This window comes from Echiichthys vipera, assembly GCF_963691815.1.
Source record: "Echiichthys vipera genome assembly, chromosome: 18".
Taxonomy (NCBI): domain Eukaryota; kingdom Metazoa; phylum Chordata; class Actinopteri; order Perciformes; family Trachinidae; genus Echiichthys; species Echiichthys vipera.
The window spans coordinates 12,350,253-12,372,857 of record NC_139843.1 but is presented as its reverse complement, the minus strand read 5'-3'; the positions used below and the strand labels follow the sequence as shown (position 1 = coordinate 12,372,857).

The 22,605-nt window shown below is 40.2% G+C and overlaps 2 protein-coding genes across 5 annotated transcripts in view; one reads left to right on the top strand and one right to left on the bottom strand.

Annotated features, from left to right (window-relative positions):
- Nucleotides 1–12,463, top strand: part of LOC310960442 (protocadherin-15-like) — a gene marked incomplete at both ends in the record, with an annotated part of 148,445 nt that extends 135,982 nt beyond the window's left edge. Inside the window, 5 exons of the mRNA XM_083932147.1 lie at nucleotides 1,587–1,608; nucleotides 2,316–2,354; nucleotides 3,056–3,129; nucleotides 8,147–8,276; nucleotides 11,684–12,463. Of these exons, the coding sequence (XP_083788273.1) occupies nucleotides 1,587–1,608; nucleotides 2,316–2,354; nucleotides 3,056–3,129; nucleotides 8,147–8,276; nucleotides 11,684–12,463 (1,045 nt within the window). The remainder of the gene's footprint in view (nucleotides 1–1,586; nucleotides 1,609–2,315; nucleotides 2,355–3,055; nucleotides 3,130–8,146; nucleotides 8,277–11,683) is intronic.
- Nucleotides 12,464–19,054: 6,591 nt separating this feature from the next.
- Nucleotides 19,055–22,605, bottom strand: part of plce1 (phospholipase C, epsilon 1) — a 69,201-nt gene continuing 65,650 nt past the window's right edge. For all 4 annotated transcript variants that reach the window (XM_083932635.1, XM_083932637.1, XM_083932638.1 and 1 more), the window contains 7 exons: nucleotides 22,422–22,540; nucleotides 22,166–22,294; nucleotides 21,871–22,068; nucleotides 21,500–21,685; nucleotides 21,181–21,393; nucleotides 20,290–20,498; nucleotides 19,055–19,176 (listed from right to left, as the gene is read on the bottom strand). In XM_083932635.1, coding sequence (XP_083788761.1) covers nucleotides 20,334–20,498; nucleotides 21,181–21,393; nucleotides 21,500–21,685; nucleotides 21,871–22,068; nucleotides 22,166–22,294; nucleotides 22,422–22,540 — 1,010 coding nt within the window. In that variant the 3' untranslated portion in view covers nucleotides 19,055–19,176; nucleotides 20,290–20,333. The remainder of the gene's footprint in view (nucleotides 19,177–20,289; nucleotides 20,499–21,180; nucleotides 21,394–21,499; nucleotides 21,686–21,870; nucleotides 22,069–22,165; nucleotides 22,295–22,421; nucleotides 22,541–22,605) is intronic.

The window sequence follows — 22,605 nt, the reverse complement described above, 5'->3', positions numbered from 1 at the left end:
CTCTGTAGGGATGACAATATGATTGATATGATAGGTTCATATGTACATGTATAAGCTACAGCCTCCTGCAGACAATCTAGCTGACATACTCCTCTGATAAGTACTTGAGAGCATCCACTTCAGACTTGTTTGATTTTCTGTCTTCACTAGATGTCAAACTAAGAGTAATTATGGGCCGGACTTGAGCTGAACAGTACATAAGCAAAGACTCTCCCAGTGCCTACACAGTTGTGAAAAATCAGCCAGACCGAGCAAAGGCTCCTGTCTCACAGGAGAAATGGTCAAATATGTAGCATGAATTTCAATTTTCTCGGACCGCTGTAATGTTTGATTATTTTTACTGAAATCTTTTCAGATGTGGGAGCATGTAGTGCATAAAAATGACTGACATAGATGTAATGATTTTGTAGATGCTCTGATTACGTTATAGAATCTCTGCCTGTGAAACATATGTAACCTCCATTGTGGACACTTATTGCAGACCTTCAATTAAAAACTATAATAACCAAATGGTCACCAAACCAAAAAATACCACATATGTAATTTTCTTCAGATTCATAGCAGGAATATTGGCTTTTGTATGCATCTGACGGCAGGATATCTGTTTCTAAACCTAAAACAAATGTTAACCGGAAGACCAAAGTGTTAATATGGAGTTTGACAATCATTAGACCCCAGCCTTAGCAAAAACGACTGCACAAAAGTTGGATTAGAGTTGGCAGGGAGCACCTTGAACAAATTAATCTTTGGTAAAAGATTTTTCATGCTGACAAGCTGCTTAACCATTCACCACATTGTTCGAGGCTGGAACACTTGAACCTACATCTTTGCTGACTGTAGGAATTGAGAGTATGTACCTGTAAAGAACTGGTATGAAAGATACGTAATGTTAAAAAAAGTGGGTTTACATGCACATATTGTACATTACTGTATACGTGCATGTGTTGCATCTCTCCGGATAATAAATAGCCCTGTACTCATGAATAGAAAATTCAACCTATTAAACTACTCTCAAATAACACAGCAACGGAAATATGGATTTATTATTATTGTGGCTAATATTAACATACCCCATCTATGTTTTTCTCAACAATGGGGTGAGCTCATTTGGGTTGTAAATCAGATGTGAATAATATGTATTTATGAAGCTAGAATCTGAATATTTTACTGGAATAAACCATCCAAATAAACCATAAATAACAGTAAATGACAGATCAGGAATGGCAGACTGTAGTTTCTCAGTGTTTTTTTTTAGTTTTGTCCTTTAGTCACTCTCTTTTTCACCGTTATATAACAATCCATGTCTCTCCATTTTTCTCAAAATACACACAGACCCATACATGCGCTCATACATATCTCATCTTTTAGCGTTTTTTGGGAAACTTGATGAAATTCTTGTAATGTAACATATTTCCAGCGGCCACTTGGATTCGGGTCTTGATTTAAACAACTCATTTCCTCTGCAGTAAGGAAATTACAGAGCAAAGTATTAAAAAAGATATGTATTAAAAGCACATCAGAAGACAATGTTTAATGACAGGTTTTCTTGGTAATGTTGGTCCTTCTGTTTCTCTTTGATCTTTCAGGCGTGGATATGGACAACACGAGGTAGGTGTCTTTCTCTGTCCGCATTCGATGTATTTGCATGTGAGTTATTTACTTTTTCTTCTTTTCCTCTGATGTTCAGTGGTGCCCCTCATTGTGTTCTGCTCTTTCTATTAGTTTTATGTTTGATGTAATCAAGATGGAGCGGCATATAATCAGGGCTTTGTCTTTACAATGCTTCTATCTACGTAATTGACTATCCTCCCTGTCTGCAATCCATTGATGGTGCATATTAAAATGTCAAAACAAGAGAAGAAAGTCAACCAATCCTTTTAAAATCTAGCCTTTGGAGATGCAGAATACAGTTAGTCTTTAATGATCTTTATTCCCCGAACTGTATATAGAACAATCTTTACCCAAAGCTTATTGTCCAAGTGATTATTTTATATAGCTGCCAACTTAGTTAGTGAATATCCATCCCAGAAATAGCTGTATTTGATTCCCAGCAGTTCCTTATAAAATATTTAATTTAGAGTTCAAAAGTAATATTGATTCTGAAAAAAATAATACCTGCTCCCACTAAATTGACTGACAACACCAGATGAAACATAAAATTACACGGACAGGATCCTCTGCATTCTGGCGATATGAGTGAGATACATTAGGTATTGATTTTTACATTTCCAAAATAGATGTATACCATTTGGGGAGGGAGCTCTCAACTTCTTCCATTTGTCTTGTTATTCGCCGCTTTTCTTTCCCTCTGGCAGACGCAACAACTTCTCCGACCTTCTCTGCTCAGACCAGAGGTACTTTCTTTTCTGAATACTTCTTAACTGCCTTTGTGTGTCTTTCTGCTTGAGTGTGTGGGTTCACTAAGGAGGAACGTTGGTGTAACCCTCGTTGTTACATTTCCTCAACAGCAGCGCCCGGATCTGGCTGACCTCAGTATTAGGGGTTTCTCACTCAGGAAGTGTGGGATTTAGGACTCGATAAGATAGACAGTGTATCACATTGGAATCCATTCATAATGATGACTTTAATGCAGATACTGCTACATTACAGTACATTGAAATACAGCTTGAAATAAACCTTGTATTAATGAGTTCATTCTATATTTGTGTAAGTACTTTTTGAATGTTCACTTAATTTAATGAAATTAAAGTACGCATTAAGGTGTATAATTAATCATAAGTACACTAAATTACCACTGTAAGTATATGCAGTGTTTGTAGTATACAATTGTAATTGTACACTTATGTACAATTTACAATAGACTTAAAAAAATGTCCCTTTTTTCTTAAATATTGAAGAATTAGTATATTTATTTTTCGTACATTGATGTTGAACTTAATGACATCTACAGTATTATAGAAGTATATGTTAAATGAAGTACTTAAAGTTAAGCACTAAACGTGTACTTGAGATGAGTGTGTGTTTGTGTGTTTACTAATTAGCATGTACTACTGTAGTGTAGAAAGCTGCTAATAATGGTCTGTTAATCTAACAGGAGTTGTCAATGGAATCTGGTATCGACCCCGGCCAGGACTACTACACACAAGATTATTACAACTATGACCACGGGTTTGTATGCACACCCTACAAATCACTTTTTGTACGTATATATTTTATGTTTATGTATGTTTGCTGGTCTGTAATCTTAAGATACTGCATGTTTGGATGGTTGATCTGTCACTATTTTTACTCTTATACTTGATGCTTTTCAAGCTTCTAGAATTTTTTACAAGGTCCAATAAGTATCTGTTCTGGCCCCACTCTGTTCTGGAGCTTTATATTGTATCACTTGATTTTCCCCTCAGAATTAGAGAATTAGCAAAATGACAAAAATGCATGCCACTTGTTAACCTGCCACCCCCACCCCCTCTCTAACACATAGCAGCAGAGAGAGTGCAGTGGCAGAGGGGTTGTTCAGTTGAATATCTTAGTCTAGTCTGCTGGACTGCTGAATGATCCTTTATCTGACTTACGTGTGTGCAAGTTGAATCTGTGGCCTAAAACCATGGTGCTCTCTGTGGTGCTGAAGTAGTGGATGCCACTTTTTCCCCTTCTGTCAGTTTGATCTTACAATCTATAATATTCTGTAAACTGTGAAGCTGGGAGAAGGGAACAAAACAAACCACCCCCAGTTAAAAATTAACAGGCGCCTACTGGCCGTCATAAAAAAATTGCATTTCTGATACAAACACTTTGTCTACTCCAAACAGTAAACAGTCACGGCTGCATTAATAGCACTGTGTGAATAAAAAGTTATGTTAGCCCTCTTTTTACAGTGTTTTGTATTTTCCCCTTGCAGTGTAGTGAATGCAGCATTATCTACCAGCAGTGACACACAGTAGAAAAGACACTAAGGGGAGTGTATACAGGCCTTGTCCACTATGTTTCATTTCTGACCTTCGACCTCAACAACAGTGAAACATATTTCCTCCTACAGGTATCGGGCTGAGCCTCGTGTCAGCCCTGTAGCAGCTGTTTTGATATCATGCAGACCGTGTCAGCCACACAATACTGTGGCTACTGCAAAGTCTTGACATCGGTGACCTGCCTCATACAAACCTCTCTGCACTCGTGTGGTTAATATGTTTTGAACTACAGGAAGTCAAAAGAGCTCACGGAAGATCTTACAGTGATTTTGTTCAGATAGTGTATGCTCATCTATTGTACGTGTGTATGTGAGTCTGTCATTCCTCTGATACCTGACCAAATATTGAACTCACACACACACACACACACACACACACACACACACACACACACACACACACACACACACACACACACACACACACACACACACACACACACACACACACACACACACACACACACACACACACACACACACACACACAGAGGTAGCGTACATTAGATCAAAGCATTCATGAACAAGATCTCTGAGGACTTATTTCATCCCTCCTGTGTGTGTGTGTGTGTGTGTGTGCGTGTGTTTTTGGGTTATTCTGCACCCAGCCTGCCATCTATGATGCATTGTGTAATTCTTATAATTTTAGCTGCAGACTCCCGGGAACTTGATTTTATTCACCCACCCACACTCACAAATAAATACACAGTAGCGGAAGCACACGCACACACACACACACACACACACACACACACACACACACACACACACACACACACACACACACACACACAGATAAATTATCTTGTGGCAGACACATTCATCCAATCACTCACTCAGAAATGTTGTCTTGCTCTTTCTTTCACACATGCAGACACGTGCACGCACACACACACACACACACACACAAACACACGCACACACACACACGCACACACACACACACATATATATATACACACACAGAGCTAATTCTCTCTGCCTAGCATTGCAATACTATAGCAGCTAATCAGGCAGCCAGCCGTGGAAGCAGACAATGGGCCAGATGCTCTTGGCTTAGAGCAACATCCACAAACTCATGTCTGACTCTGTACGTACACAGGAGCAGGAAATCAGACTGTGACCCGGTGGGACTCAGATCTAATCGCTTTATTTGTCGCAGCTGGAAATGAAAGGAGCAAGGTTTTTTCAAACACCATGCTAACGAATTCCTAATCTGCCTCTCAGGACATGGGCAAAGTTCATGCGTGAGTTTTGTTATTGAGTTTTGTTTTAACTTCTATAGCTATACTAATCCATTTGGAAAACATTTGGAATGATGTTTCATAACCTTGTGACCTTCTTTCATCTCCAAAAGATGAGATCAAAATGGAATTTTCTCTACATGTGGGAATGAAGCCATCTGCCTTTGGCATGACTCTGATTGGATTTATACAGATGCTGAAAATAACTTGAACCATTTGTTGCACAGGTTTAATGTTTTGATGCATGTCTGACAAAAAAGACAAAACAAAACCAGCCAAATTCATTGCCCTCTAGTCAAGAGAAAAATACTCTACCATACACGCCACGGAGCAATAAGGGATTAAATCTCGCTTTTCCAAATGTGTTATTGGCGTGGGTGATAAGCACTGTGACTGTCAAGAAGCTGATAGGTGCTGAGTTAGGGCACCCACATGAAAAATATGGGATGAGGAGGGTAACATCTTGCATTATTGTCTCAATACAGTTTTAATTTTTTTAACAGAATCAGGACAAAGGTGCCAACAAAAAGAGTAGAAGTCTGCATGTCCAGCTTGTTTTAGGCAAGGTGAAAAAGAAAATTAAAGAGATGGTTCAATATCTTGGGTAATACACTTTTATTTACTTTCTTGCAGAGTTAGATGAGAATATCGATACCACACTTGACCCGTGTTTCTGTAGGCTAAATGAGAAGCTACAGCCAGCAGCTTAGCTTGGCATTTGAATGGAAGAGAACAGGAAACGGCTAACCTGGCTCACTAATTGAAATGCTATATCTTGTTTCTAATTTGTGCAAGTTTAGGTTTTACTGAGTGCTCCTGGCCAAGAAATAAGCTAATAGTCACCTGGCTCCAGCTTTATATCTCAGGGACAGCAGAAGTTGAGAGCAGCTCATGACTCTCAGTCCTTAGTATGCACCAAGCACTGAAAACATTTGATATTACACTTCCCATAATGCAACTCGATAGCGTTTTTCTTTAGAGACCCCCTTGTCTGGTAAATCTTTCAGCCTCCTTACTGCCAGTGTGTAACGCATGCTTTCTGTTAAAAATGTATGGTGTTGAAGCTCATGGATTATTCAAGTGATGTCACTTGAATCATTTTCTTTTCTTTTTCAAAGCTCACTGCAGAGCCACAGAAAACACTTTACAATTGTTTTACAGGCTGTTTAGTATTTACCACAATTAGTAAATTGACTTTCTCATGTAAATTGGATAGACTCTCCCTATTTGAATTTAACAACAGGAAGACTCAGAATTCCTCATTTTGCCGGTCGTCTCTGTCCTTTGATAAATATGCTCATTCCCTCTGAGTCATTTTTGAAACAACTTTTTTTCACTTGGGAACAAATCCTTAATAATATAATTCAAGATGGTAGCTATACAGCTAAAATAAACATGTTTCATTTTGGGTTCAAATTGGGTTTATTTTGTCATTCGTGAGATTATTTAAGCGGAAAGGGCCAGTACTCTTTTTCGTGTGTAGGCCCCTTACTGTGTGAATGTGATCACACATCCTGGGAACGATCATTAAATAAATCATCCAGCACTTTGAGACCCTCCAAAAACAGGCCAGTGACCCAATTTGGTCCAGTTTGATCCGTATAGACACACATTCAGTTACAAAAACACACCATCAAGCCTTGGCTGTAATGCCATAGTGATTCTGGCAACTTTTAACAGCATGAACCGATTCTCAGTTTATGAGTGTCCCCTAGTGGAGACACGGAGAGGAGTGAGAAAGAGTGCGGGGTGCTGAGAGAAACTCTATGTAATGGCATCAAATGCTGTGCATCATTCATATTCAAAACAAACAAATCCAAGTCACAGCTACTTGTGTACTACTATTAATTGATGATTTTCATCATGTCTGATTTCAAGCTTTCAGACTTCCCATGTCCATGAGAAAGAGTGAAGGGAAGAATAAAGGGAAAGAAAAGGGAAGAAGGGGAAAAAACACTCCAAGCCAAGAGTTTTTGTGGCCTTTAAGTAAATTGATTGTGTAGGCACTTCAGTTTGAGTTTGCGGGTTAATGACTGTGAAATCCCATAAGAGCGTTTTAGTGGAAGGTTAAGACTCATTACATTAGCTTGGGGAGGCCATACTGTAAGGATTATAACTGAAACGTTTATGACTGGCCTGGTCTTTCTGTTTTGACCCTTTCATTGTTTCTTCTTCCTTCCCCTTGCCTATTTTTTCTCCCTATCTTTTTCCTTATTCAAGTAATCCACTTGCCCCTTCCATTTGTTTATTACTTTGCAGCTAAATGTCATAGGAGGGCATGTTGACTGTAAGCAGTGTGATCACAAGAGGCAACTTTTCTGTACAACTCTGTTTTACGGAACCAGGCCAAAGGACTTCCAGCAGATTTGTTACTTTAATCACACTGGGACATATTGTTTCCAGGACAGCATTTGAAGAGATGTGTTTTTTGACCCACTAGCTCGCTGAGTTGCTTGCTGCAGGGCACGGTGCCCAAGTGGTGATGCACAACACGTTTTCTTTGGCCAGTGGATCCAGGCAGCGCCCCGGGCAACATGCACAGAGAGACAAAAAGGGAGCAAAAATTGATTCCAGTGTTTTCTGCTAACAAAATGTCTCCTGGCAACAAAATGCTCCTTTTGTGATTAAGTCAGCTTTTCTTAGGCAAGTCCTTAGACATTGCTTATCACTGGAGTGAAACCACAGTGTTGCCCTGCTTGTTATTTCTTTAAGTAACCTTGGATGAGTGTTAGCCAAGTGCAACAGTTTTGTTTGTACTGCAGATGTCCCTCCTTTCTTCACTTCTGATCGGCGGAAGCTGTTGTACAACACCACAGCTTCCAATTTTTCTGGTTATTATTTATTACAAAAATAACCCTTAAAAATATATAGAGGTACAATTGAGAATTTTGCAATTTCCACTCTACACAGCTTCTTATTGGTTATTGTTTACCTGTAATGCTCCCTGTTGTTTGATTTCCTCCCTCTCTGTGTCCAGGTACGAGCTTCCTCAGTACGGCAGTCGCAGGAAACTGATCTCACCCTCTGGCCTCTACGATGAATATGGAGAAGTCGTTGTTGATGATGACGGAAGCTACTATTACAGCCCACAGGAGTCTGATGGAGAGGTAAACACACACACACACACACACACACACACACACACACACACACACACACACACACACACACACACACACACTACCGTGGTGTGTAAGGAGGAGAAAGTGTTGTTCCCAGTGACATTTATTCATTTTGCAGTATTTTTCAGTATTATATTTGGGACAAAACGGAAATGTGATGAAAGACCTAAATTAACATCTGTTCCAGGCGAAAAGTCTTAATAATGAGTATGATCTTTAGTAATCTTTAAAAAATGATCACACTGATGGACTGTTATGACTGATTTAAAGGTTGGGATCATTTTCAAAAAAAGTTCAACATTTTGGGAAATAATTGAGAAGATAATTGTTTTGCAGTTTAAATGTCTTTTGTTGTTCCTTTCCCTAAATGTCCCTATTTGATTTTGGACTGATATCATCATGACAACAGGTGAGAAGACAGTTTCAAGGAAGTAGATTAGCCCCGCGCCCCACCCACATCCAGCCCCGTCCTCCACCTTCTAATGGGCCATCCAGAAAGACCCCAGTGGCCCCAAGAGCTGAGGGCGACCAACATCAACCTTCAGAGGGTGGTTCAACCAATAACGCACAGTCTAAGGGCTCAAGTGCAGCTGCCAGGTTAAAGGCCGTGATGAGAGTTAGCGCACTGCTGTCCTCTGGTGGCAAAACCTCTGGACAAGCACCTGCCATCCACCCGCCCTGGAACAAAGCCAGAGTCAGGCCGATGGAAGAGGGGGAAGGAGGTAGAGACAGACTGGAGGAAAGAAAGGGGGAAAGAGTGGGAAGGGGATTTGAGAAAGGGGAGGCAGGCAAAGTAGAGAACAGAGGGAGAGGAAGAGATGAAGCAACAGAAAGGGGGAGGAAAAGAGGAGCCAGAGGAGGAATGGAAACATGGGGAAGAAGCAACAGAGGCGGCGTGACAAACAATGGGATGAGAAATGTTGTTGAGGGAGAAAAAGGCGTCATGCCAGAGCATAGGGGAGCGCTCCCTGGCCAGTTTGCAAGCCTGGACGGTGGCATGGTCATCGACGGGAATTATTTCCAGACGTCAGTTGAAGCCAGCAAACCCCCACCAGTGAAACAAAAGATGAGCGAGGCCCTCAGCCTTATCTCCGTCAGCAGAAGGCTCCAGGGACCTGCCAGGGTGGGAGATGAACAGTGGAGCAATGGAAAGAGCTGGGACAGAGGAGAGGAGAACAGTAGGAAGATGTACGGCTCCATAGGAGATATGAGTGTTTCTGCATCAGTGTCTGAGAGAGCAATGGGGGACGCGAGGAGGGGGTGGGAGAGAGAGTTCGGAGAGGAGAATAGTTTCTCTGAGGTATGGTGGAAGGGGGAAAAACGATTTCATGACAGTGATTCAGAAACGGTAAGTGGTAACAGAGAGTCTCCATCAGAATTTAGTCCCTCCGAAGCGAGCAGCCCCGCCTCATCGGTTACAGCCGAGCACGATAAGACTGAATCTGACACAGAGACAGAAAAGGAAGAGGGAACTCCTGACACAGACAGAGAGTCAGAGAGTGAAAGCCAAGATGAGGAGGTGGAAGGGACAGAGTCTGAGGAGGAGTCAGGGCTGGAGAGTGAGGATGAAAAGAAAAAGTCAAGCAGAAAAGGCTCAAAAGACAGTGTTAGTAACAGTTCTGCGAGTAGCAACAGTATTAGTAGTAAGAGTAGAAGCAGTGCCAAGTTAAAGAGAGAAAGCACAAGCAGACACAGAGAAAGAAGCCAACAACCCACAAATGGCAAAGACACCGAAAGAAGCAGCAGGAGTTTGAGACCTTCAGGTTCTACAGTTTCTAGTTCTAGGCCAAAGACTTCTAGACACTCCTATTCTTCACATGAAACAATAGAGGAAGAAAGTGAAGGAGATGAGGAATCAGGAGAAATGGAGGAGGAGGAGGAGGAGAAGGAGGAGGAGGAGGAGGGAGGGGTGAAAAACGTTGGAAAGTCTTCATCGAGCAGGCGCGCCACCAGCTACATCCAATCAGACATCAGCTCAGGTGTGATGGACACCTCGGACGACTTGTCACCCATCATCGAGGACACAGAGGAGGAGGAGCGAGACAAGGATGAAGAAGAGGTTTTGGAAAATGAGTTGGGCGATTGAAATGCAGATGAGGCCTTAGCGCCCCCCCAAGATTAAACTCCTTGCCCATAAGTAAGATCTCTGTGAAAATGCCTGGATTGGGTGTGCAGTCATTACCTGGGTGGAATTTATTACTATCATCTTTTTTTCCTTGTTCAGCGTGCTTTACATTCACATGAGTTTAAATTGCCTGCATGTCCTCCACTGCCCTCTGAGAGTATCTCTTACTGTGGGTCTTTGCCTTTTTATATTTTGTGTGTATTTGTATCCCCTTTTTCCAATCAGCCTATCCTCCTCTCCTACAGTACTTCTGTCTATCTCGCCTTTCCTTGATAACAGCTCTTGTAGTCTGATAGAAGTGGGCGACCAGTTTACTTTCAGTTGCTTTTCTGCAGTAAGCTGTCTCAATTTCCTTCTGTGAAAGCTCCGCTTCCAGCTGCTTATTTGTCTGCTTCTGCAGCTCAAAGATTGTTATTCACGGACGTTTGTCATTTTTTTTTTCCCGGTGTCCATCATTCTCTCTGTATCAATGAGTTGTTCCAGTGCCTGTTATCTGCAGGGGGAAGAAGATGTTTTCTTTGAAACGGTGAAAGTATTCTGTCTTGAATACTTTCAGGGTTAAATGCAAAAACTGAGGGTCGCTTTTGTAGTTATTTTCACAATAGCACTTTTCTTCCTACAAGAAGTGTATGTGTTTGTTTGTTTGTGTGTGTGTGTGTGTGTGTGTGTGTGTGTGTGTGTGTGTGTGTGTGTGTGTGTGTGTGTGTGTGTGTGTGTGTGTGTGTGTGTGTGTGTGTGTGTGTGTGTGTGTGTGTGTGTGTGTGTGTGTGTGTGTGTGTGTGTGCAGCAGTGTTTGCGCTGACATAACACAGCTTTATGTTGTAAAGAGTGACATCCAATATGTATATTAGTATACATTTTATTTTTAAACATAACACAGAGATCTGGTGTAAGCATTGCTGCATTGATCTATCTTTGCTGTGCAGTGTTTGCTGTGTGAGTGAAAGTGCTTTTTTTATTTTTCACATTTTCTAATTTTACATAAACATTTGAGCCTACAGAAGCTCAACATTAGCTGAGGATGGTGTTTCTCCTGACCTCTTGTGGTCCAAATCTTCACCTTGCTGCTGTAGAAATGCCCTGATGTCACTGTTTAAAGTTTTTCTTTAACAATACCGACTTTATAGTTTCTCGAATGTTCTAGTAAAGGGTTGTTACTTAGGAGAGGCTAACTATTCTATTTATTCCAGTGAAAGGTGTGTAGTTATGACAGGAGAACACTTGGTGTCAGAAGTTTTAATGACATTTTATTTGCGTGTTTCCCCAGCAGGGCAGTAAAAAACGTCGGATCAAGTTGGTCTTGGACCGGGAATATGAGACCAGCTCCACCGGTGAGGACAGCATGCCAGAGATCCAACGCAGTCGCTTACACTCCACCCTCAACAGCCACGCTAACGTTAACGGTAGCATCTACGTGGCCCAGAACGGTTCCATCATCCGGACCCGACGTACAGTAAACGCCACCGGTCCCACACCCACCCATGCTCAACCCCCCACGAACAACAACCTCAAACTCCCCTCCCCCGTCTTCACCTCGCGGCTGGCCAAGCACTTTAAAAAACTAGACAAAATGGCTGCCACGCTGGAGGAAAGAGTACCCCTGAACAACCCCAGAACAGCAGCGGACGGCAGGTGCAACAAGCTGCGCACCTTCCAAAGTTCGGGACTGGCCGCCTCTGCGACAGCCACTTCCTCTTTCTCTAACTCTGACAACAATAAAACGCCGAATGTGTTTAACACTCAACGATCCAGCGTTTCTTTAGGTTCGACCAGCACCAGCAACACAGGCCCTGACAGTGTAGCGTCTAAATCAAACCTGCTCAAAGCTGCTCACGGCGACGCAGAGCCGCCTCAGAGCACAGCGGAGAGAGATGAGCTAAAAGAAGACGAGAGAGAGTCGAAGGTAGACGGAAGTATTGAGGAAGACGACAATGGACTCGTTATGGGGGAGCCGTTAGAGTGCCCGAGTGACAGAACGCAGTCGGATGAGGAAGAATTATGGATGGGCCCGTGGAACAGCCTTCACATACCCATGACTAAACTCTGACTGATCCTGACTCCACTGTGCTGGCTCCTTATTGCCAAGATCATTAAAGCGTTCAGACATCATTTCTGTTTCATTAGTTGTGGAACTAATGGAGATGCTCCAATCCAATTAAAAGACATCTAATTATCAGATTGGTACTCTGCTAAAAAGGTCTCGGTGTTTAGACTGAATTTCAGTACGATGTTAAGATTCCTCACATATCAACTTAGATGCGTTTATTTGTGTTTAAATTCAGAGAGGGGTTATACAAATACATAAAAACACATTTTAAGAAGTAACCCAGCATCTAATTGGCTATTTGCCAGTTTACTCATTAAAATGTCTGTTTTTGTAACTGCTCAGTATTCCAGTCAGAGCATTCCTTGAGCCCAACTGAGCTGCAACCCCTTTGGAAACTGGACCTAGAATGAGAAGACTTGTTATATTTCTACTTTGCTAAGAGATAATGAAGGAAAAAGTCTATGAACTTTTTAATGGCCCTTTAAGCGACTGGCGTTTCTGTATGGAACACCGCACTTGTTTGATTCAGTATTACTGGCTTATGGTGCGACTCATCTTGAATTTGCCTGACACTTTGCATTGACACATGAAGTCTTGTATTGTTCAAACTTGCCTTTTTATCTTTGTCAAGTTGTTTGACAAACTTTATCCAAATAAAAGACGATTTCATCCATTGAAATGTGGAGTTTGGCTACCTTGGTACTGTGTTGTTGTCCAGTGGAGCGTAGAGGAGAGCGGTCTGTGCTTTTCTGGTTCAGATTAGCAGATTCAATACTTTGTTCTCGGAAACGCTTCAGAGCTTCACTCCCTATTCTTTACTTAGCGGTTAATGTTAATGAGAGTTTTTACAGGAATAGTGTGACATATGCTCTTTCTCACCGAGAGTCAGGTGAAAAGAAAATCAATCTTCTCAACTAACTCTTTGTTGCATTAAAACATTTGGAATATCTCGATCCTGTGTCTCTTTGGTGAAAAAATGGCATTTTCACCTATTTCTCTTTATAAGATATACAGACCTTATCACATATTAAATGCATATTGCCCTTGAATAAGACATACAGAAGAAAAGGGAGGAAGCAGAATTACAGGCTGTGAGATTCAGAAAAGTTTCCACATTCGTTCTTGTTTAGACAGAAAAGGTTATTATTAATCCCACCAAATCCCTGAGGTTCAACGAAACACATGGATCCGTCTTCCTCATCCAACTTCATCACAAAGGTGAGAGAACTTTGATAATTGTGAACCACATTGCAGTGAATTATTTCATTTGAAGTCTGAAAGAAGCTGGATCATTAAACTGCCGAATGGCCAGGTTTTATAACACTTTAATTTGATGACTGCATAATTTTACATTAAGGGATTTAATAGAGGGTGCCACACCAGTGGTGGTATTTGAAACCGAGTGCTCCTTATTACCCGGAATTATCAGACTGTACCAGAGAGTGATATTTTAAACAGTTTCTGGAAGGAAGCGCACGCCTGAGCCACTGTTATTGATTCAACTAAATGAGCTGATTGTGACCGATTCTTGAGTTCACTGTTCACTGTACTTTATTGAAGGAGAAGGCAGAATGAACTCGCCTCATTAGTCTGTGACACAGCCACAAAAGATTTGATTAGTGGATGGAATTCTGTTGAAAGGGGCATTTCAAACAAAAGCAAATCTGATTTATTATGTGCACTTCATCCTAAATGTTTTGTACAAATTTATTTGGTGTGAAGTTCGCTGACACGCTGCATTTAGAACAAATGTACGCACACAAAGGAAACTTTCTTCTTTTGTTCAAGCAAACGATGACATGGTGTCATTTATGCACCACATAAAGAAATGAGAAACATAAAAATGCTTAAATCAGTCATAGGATAGCCTGTCTGAAGTAGTCATAGCATAGTATGATGAAAAAGGTAAAAAAAAAAAAAAGAGTCATAATGTAGTGTATCCAATAGACAAATTTAAAAGTCATATAGTATGACGAAAAAAGTCAAAATAAGTCAAAAAATAATATCTCCAAAAATGCTAAAATCAGTCATAAAATTGTGTTTCTGAATCAGTTGTAGCAGGTTGTTGAAAAAAGTAAATGAAAGTCAAATTACAGTGTCCAGAAATGAGCCAAACAAGTCAAAATATGTTAAAAATATCTCCAAAAATGCTTAAATCAGTCATTGAATTGTGTTTCTGAAGCAATTGTAGCCTAATTTGTTTAAAACAAGTCAACAAAAAGGTTAAAAAAAAGTCAAAATATGTTAAAAAAATATCTCCAAAAATGCTTAAATCAGTCATTGAATTGTGTTTCTGAAGCAATTGTGGCCTAATTTGTTTAAAACAAGTCAACAAAAAAGTCAAAGTACAGTATGTCGAAAAAAGTCAAAATATGTTAAAAAAGTTGTAGCATAGTTTGGTGGAAAAAGTAAATAAGTCATATAACAGTGTGTCTAAAAATGAGCCAAAAAAGTCATAGTACAGTATGTTGAAAAAAGCCAAAAGATATCTCCAAAAAATGCTTAAATCAGTCATGGGATAGCCTGTCTATAACAGTCATGGCACGGTTTGTTGAAAAAGGTAAATACAAGTCATATTACAGTGTTTCCAAAAATTAGACCCAAAAAATTGAAAAAAAGTCTAAAAGAACCCCAAAAAATGCTAAAATCAGTCATAGAATTGTGTTTCTGAAGCGGTTTATAGCATAGTGTAGTGAAAAAAAGTCATATTAAAGTGTGTCCAAAAAAATTGGTTAAAACAGTCATAGCATAGTTAAAGAAAAGTCATAAGTCATAGTATAGTATGTTATAAAAAGTCCTAGTAGAGTGTGTGGTAAAGTATGTCAGTCAAAGTCATGGTATAGTGTTTGTGTTCTTGAAAGCACTGGAGCTTAAACTTGTCTAATCATTTTCCTTCATCAACCAGTCAGTTTGATTTTCGTTTTATGCAGCTCTCCCTGTTTCCCGCGTTTCACTCCACTGACCCTGAAAATAAAGTCGAGGCCAGAAATGCACATACGCAACATTTAGTCAAGCATTTTATTGTGATCCTGTTATATGACAAATTCACCAATTGTCGTCCATTCAAAAAAATTCAAGTAAATAGACAAATGATCACTTGACAGATACATCATAACACAGATAGTGGATTTTAAAAGTTATACACAGCTTATGGGAAAAAAAACGAGTGCTCAGGACGAAACACAGTCTACGGTCAGCGAACACGTGTCATATTCAGCAAATACAACAAAATCTTCTTTTTTTACAACTGATTGGACAACATTTCAAACGTTCAGCTTTTGTTCACATCTCAGAAGAAAAAGAAAATGCAGAATGACATGGCAGACACATGAATACTATACATGATATTTTACACTGAGTAAAAGATTTATTTTACGTCTCTAAATAAGTTTGAATAAAGTGAAGGGAGAAGAGAGTTTATCTTTTCACATATTGAAATAAATAAAAAAAAAACACTTAAAACTACTTACATAAAATTATTCATTCACAACAACAACAAAAACAACAGATAATTGCCAACCAGGGCTTCACATTAAAATAAATAACACCCATTTGTCTCAGGTTCAACGAGTTAAGAAATGTTACATTCAGAAATGAGGTCTACAAGTCAGAAAGGAGGAAAACAAGGAACACAGCTCTGTTTAAAGTCAGTGTGGGTTTCACATAGTTACATCAGCTGATATCACCGTTATCCAGCATGGTGGTTGTATGCTATCAGCAGTTTAGAGTTCTGGTTTCTCCGATCACGATCTACTCAATTCAAATTTACCTTAAGGATCGTCCTACTGCCTGACAAAGGATATACACTTTGTGAGTGATTGAAATCAAGCTCAACAAGTCAAAGTCACGAGTTAAAAAAACAGGAGTAGAACAAAAAGCTAAAGGGTTGAAGTGACTGATCTTCACTATTGCACTAAAATTTAAACATCACTTGGCACTGAGCGACGTTTTACTTAAAGACAAATAAACACACACACAGTTTATGTGTCCTATAAAATTAAAGGCAAACATTTTAAATAGCGTTATACTTGGCGTCTATAGTGAGAAAAATTAACAGTATGCAGGTTTTTTAAGTGTTTTATGTTGGAATGTGGGTAAAAATGGGCATATTTACTCTTTTGTAACAGTATAAGTCACTTTTAACCACAAACGGCATGTTGTCCCAATAATGTAAGGTCTTTTAGGTCTGTTAAGTCTTTATTTCACCAATCATGACCAACTGATATAAAACATTTAAGTATTGTTTTAAAATATAAGTGGGCTCCTCTTGGAGAAGCATCACTACACTTGAGGGAAGATCTACGAATGAATCACTGAAATGCTAAAATTAAGAAGACTATGTTCAAAAGAGAAAAAAAGGTCTGAACTTCATCACAATTTTAAAACTATGGAATTGTTACACATCCAAACCGAAGAAAAGGGAAAAGTGGCCCCAAATCAATCAAGTTTTAGTTAATTCTGAAAGAAAATCAAAATAAGCAGTAAGCAGAAATAAAGAAAAGCCTACAATTGTTATTACCAATCAATCAACACTAGTCATCTAGATACTGCATTCAAAACCAAGGACAGTTAATCTAGGCCAATAAAATAAAGGGAAATTAAAACCATTCTATTTTTAAGAAAGAATTTTTGTGGTCAAATTTCACGTTTGGGCTCAAGCTACATGTTTAGGTTTAAGTGTTATAAAAACAATCCGTCCAACAATTTAAAGTAATGAATATGACGATCATAATATTAAACAAATTATTTTTTGACCATCTCATGACAATCGAGTCTCTTTGTCATTCAGACGGTAACACACAACCACTGAAGATGACAGCAAAAGGAAAAACAAAGTGCAAAATGGGGTTTGAAGGCGATCTGTGTGTTTCTCCAAAGGATCTCAGTGCTGAACTCACCATTGTTCCGTTCAGATAAAGAAGGATATGTTTTTTAGTTTTAGCCATTTCTTACCTCCTTGTCACACTGAGCTCAAAGTGTTTACATTCCTCGATTTAGCCTAAATGCTTTCTTAGCACTATTAGCATTCGGACTGGGTACTATGCCCCAATACTTTTCCACAGACTCACACCTGGAATCAAGTGTTTGCTCAGATTTTGAATCTTTTTTAGTTATTCTATCAAATATTGTTTGATTTAATTTATAATTTTGCCGGTTTTAGACAATATTTCATTTAGTTCAAATTCTTTTACGGACAGTTGCGTTTAGACCACGTTTAACTTGCAAGAACTTTCACTTCTTTTCTTAAATGAACAAAAGGGTTTCATAGTTTTATATGTTTAAATTTATCGAGCTTTTTGTAGAATTTCCTTCTCTGCTCCAGTTAAAGTAGCATTCCACAATGGCTATTTACGACTATAAATTACTATAAATATATAATTTAGATTTTTTTTTTTTAATCTTTCAATGTTTTAGTTGGCAGGACAAGATGGCTGTTGACAATTATTAGTGGACAATGATTACAGAATTGAAATACTTTGCAAAACGAGCCACAGATCGTCCTCACAGATACAACTAAGTCAAAGGCAAGGCAACTTTATCACCATGGTGATAAGAAGCTGTTTCACATTTGCCCCCGCACAAGAAAATATCGCACTGCCTTAAAAATGCTCTTCATGTATCGTCACCTTGAGGGCAGCGAAAGCAGTGTCCGAGAAACTAAAGCGTTGCTGCTTCTACTACAGAATAGTATAGTTGCCTCACACTTTGTTGCCTCTTTCTGTGAGCAATGCCCCAAAATGTGCCATTACAGTACTGTGAAACTGGAACAGTAAGAAAAGAACTAAACAAGCCAGCTTGTCAGCCTCCTTCACAATGCCCTCAGAAAAAAAACAATCCCATACCTGAGAAAGAGAAGAATACCGTTTCACCTCGACAGCGCTCGTACTCTCCTACATCTCTCCTTCCATTTTCACAAGCAGACCTCCCTCTGTCTGCTCTGTGCTTTCTTTGTGATACCAGAAATGGGCTATACTTTATAAACTTAGTTAGAACCAAATACATGATACAGTCATCCAATAGCAAACTGTAGCCCCTAAATTAACTCCTAGAATTGTGGTTCACTAAACTCATTCAATCCAGAAGCCTTCTTGCAGCCCTCCTTCGTATCTCTGGCACCCATACCTCTTCATCCTTTGAATGTGACTCTTTTTTATTGATAAGAGAGGGAATACTTTGTGTCCCTGATCACATTCCTATGACTTCAATAACACCAGCTGCCACTGGTACTCTGGACTCTCTGTGGAGCCACACTACAACCAATAAACCAAGAAGAGCCAGAGCAGCCTGTCCCCCCGCGTGACGTCACTGCTCTAAAGTGATGCTGAGTGAAACTCCATCATTCATCCAAGCAAAGGAGCTGAACATCTGTCACCTCAGCCTTTGACTCCTGTCTTTCAACTTTTTCAACTAACACGAGGCACGAACAGGCACCTTCAGGACTCAGAGAGGAGCGTGTCGGACCCTTGCTGAGAATCCTGCAAGTTTAGAAGTAGTCGACCCGAGTGTCTCTCTCTCTGGACTTCATTTGTGGATCTTCCAGTTCCTGAGGAGGTGAAGCTTCCAGGCTGGGGGGGTCAGAGAGGAGGTGGGCAGGTGGACTTGTTCCCTAAAAGAGGAGGAGGAGGAGGGCGAGGAGGCCTGTAGGAACATTCCTACCCCCACCCTGCCCTCTGCCACCCATGCCTTCAGACCTGCAGCTGCAGACAGATACCCTGCAGGGGATCACAGTGGCTTTAAAGACAAACTGGGGCAAAGACACAACATTCAGTAAGATCACAACCATAATGAGTTGTTGCCGAACCGCTAAGTGAGACCATCTGTTAAATATAAGGGATGAAATGTTGCTGGACATGAAGTGTTACAGGTGGACATAACAATGGAAATGATTCATGATGACATGAGTCTGAAGTACATCACAAACACAAGTTGTACTGGGCTACATGCTAAGAAGAAAGGATTTAGGATTTAGCCCCCTAGACACACACTGCATGTCCATAATATCGGTCTTTTCATTTTTTGCAGCAGATTTATCTAAACTTTTATCATAGCTCTGTACAGTCTGAGTTTTAAGGACACCTCTAGGCAAAAAAAAAGAAAGAAAGAATCTGATTTCCAGAAAAAAAGTTGTAATGCACAGTACTATATAACTAAAATAAATGTGCAATATATATTTAAAATGAGGATTCTGAATAAAGTTTAAAGGTGCAGAACATACTTTAAGACCATACGATACATTTAGGAGTGTCCCGATTAAACTTCCAAGTCGAAAAAGGAATTGAAATCCAGTTTTAACGATCAAAATGAAAAGCAGGATTGGCGATTTAAATAAATTATTTAAATGTGATTATATGGCCTTAGTGGGTAACATTACCCCCACAAATATGTCAGTTGTCAGGGCATAAAACCAACAATGTTTTGATCTCTACAAATCACGACTCGATAGTCTAACAATGGCGTAGCCGTCAGAGAACTGAATAGAATCGTGACCATCAAATCTAACGTCTAATCAAATTGGTAAATTGTGACACCCCTAGTGACATTACATGCACCTAATTCAGACCATGAAATGGAAAAAAAATGACTTGGATGTTCATTTTTTTTTTTCAGTAGTGAGAAGAAAAGTGAGTTCATGCAATACCAGCACTTCGATAAAATCTCCAAATTCAATCCATTTCAAATCAATTCTATTCGATTTGTATAGAGAAATACAACATAAAATGTGCCTTAGATGTTTGTATTTTAGATGGTTAAACAAACAGAGTGACACCTGATAATGTTCTGCTCCTTATGTGATGTTAGGTGTTAGGTGAGACAACATACGGTACCTCTGTTGCCTTTCCATGCACAGACAGCAGGCAGAGTGTGAGCCTCACTCCTGGAGCTCTGTCAGAGCCACACAGCATGCAGCTCTATCATCCTTACTCTGGGCAGGACCGTCCATTCCACCGCCAGTCGTCATGCTGCGACTGCGACTGGTCAGCTTCTTGAGCTCGCTGGCGAAAGAAATGACTTTCTTTTTGTCTTCCCGCACCACCTGGAAGCAGAAATAGTGAGTCATGGTTCTAAAATATAGAAAGAACAAACAGAACTGGGCATGTAGTTTTTCTTATAATAAACATTTAATACCTTTTTCATCCTTAATGTGCACTCATGCTTTCTTTGTCATTCTTCAATTACTGTTTTCTTGATGTATTTAGTTTAATTATTTTCCTCACTTATCCCAAATTAATTATTTAAATACAAACAAACTAAACACTAAAGTTAAAGATAACTTAACTTTTATTCAACTAGGCAGCTCATTTAAACATTCATACTTACAAGCGTGTCAGCACATAAGACCTCTAGTAAGATTAATAAATAAAACAAATAGACATAGGCTTACAACATATAAAAACATAAGAACAAGATGATGAGATAAAACTTAACACTGCACAGTGAATCACAAAGAGACAGCAACATAGCACAGAAAACAACTACTAACAAGGGAAGCACGGACAGGTAAAAAGCACATTTCATTATGTTGGTGTTATAATACAATAGCGAGCACAAAACAACATGGATTAATTGAGACGTGAGCAGCATGAGAGGCAATTCATGCAAGCACTTACAAAGTCGAAACATGCTCAAGGGAGTAATGTGATACATTAAAAAAACATGGAAAATTAAACACTAAAAAGTCTCTTGCATTGAAAACCAGCCCCCACTTCTAGAGCTACCTGCTCTTTGAGTTTAAGAATGAATTTCCCAGCGCCCCGCCAGCGGCTCTGAGCTTGGTAGACACACTCGTGATCCAGTAGCACCCGCTGCAGGGGCTTAGGGGTGGAGGACTTCTTAGAGCTGGCGTCCTTGGTCACTTCCTCCATCAGGACGTAGTCACATGGATTGGGATTAGATAGGATACTGTAGGAATACTTGGCCTTTGACAAAGTCTAGACAAACAGACAGAGAGTGTATGAAAAAAAAAAAATCAAGTCACAAGACGTTGGTTTACACATCTTGCAAAGTTTCATCAGGTGCATTTTTGACTCTCCTCACCTGCTGTATGATATCCTGGGCAGTGCTGTAGCGCGGGGCCTTGATCACAGTGTGAGGCTGTTCTGGTGAAACTTCATGGACCTGGATGAAGAACATATCGTCCTCTGCTCCTCCTCCTACTCCTTCTCTACCTCCCACAGTCACCTCCTCCTCTCCCTCCAGCAAAGTGTTCTTCTCATTTAAGTTCTGCAAGAAGCCAGAAGGGGGAGCCACAGTCTACATGATAGATCCCACAAACAAGTGTGTATCAATTTTTTTTTGTGGTAGTGTGATGCTAAATGTAATAACAGCTCTAGGGATGAACACAAAGACACAGGTCCTTGTTACTTTGAATCTACTCTGAGATCCGTTTCGACCAAGTCTGTGTGTACCTCCTCTCTCGTTTTGAGGCAGATCCTCCCCACGTATCCCTCCTCAGAGTTCCAGCCTGAGACCAGTCTGACCACCTCCTCCTCGGGTGCTAGAGGACGCTGCTGAGCACAGCGCTTCACCTCGCTGCGCTCTTTCAACAGAGGCACCTTCTCCTCGCACAGGAAGTACTCTGACGGGTTTCCTGCAGATGCTATCACCTGCGTAGGTAGATATGGCACAATGTGACGAATGAAAAAAAAATATGTGTGGAATTGTGATCGCATCATCATGAATCTTTATTTATAAAGTACTAACCGTGTCCAGCAGCTGTTTGGCGGTCGTCTGTTCTGTAACAGAGAACACGGTGAAAAGCTCAGGACCAGGAGCTCCGTACACGGTCACCCTGTGCGTCTGCAAGGCATGTTTCTCCTCTGAACTGAACAGCTGTGTGGAGAGCAGGAGAGGTTATAATGAAATATATCATCATGACATTTCTGCTTCATCCAACAGTCTTGGAAGCACAGTGGAGGTACAGTATTAAGAGTGAGCCTGAAGAGCTGACAGGTCTTACCAGTGATGAGGAAGTAGCGCCTCCTGTGGGACCTTCCTCTACTCTGCGGCTGTAGATAAACAGGCTTGACACTTCAAGAGGTTCATTATGTTGCGTCCTCAACTGGACATGTCTGTAACCTGAAAAGCACAACAAGAAAATTTATTATGATGACATGTTAAACGATAACACTGAATGGTCCAAA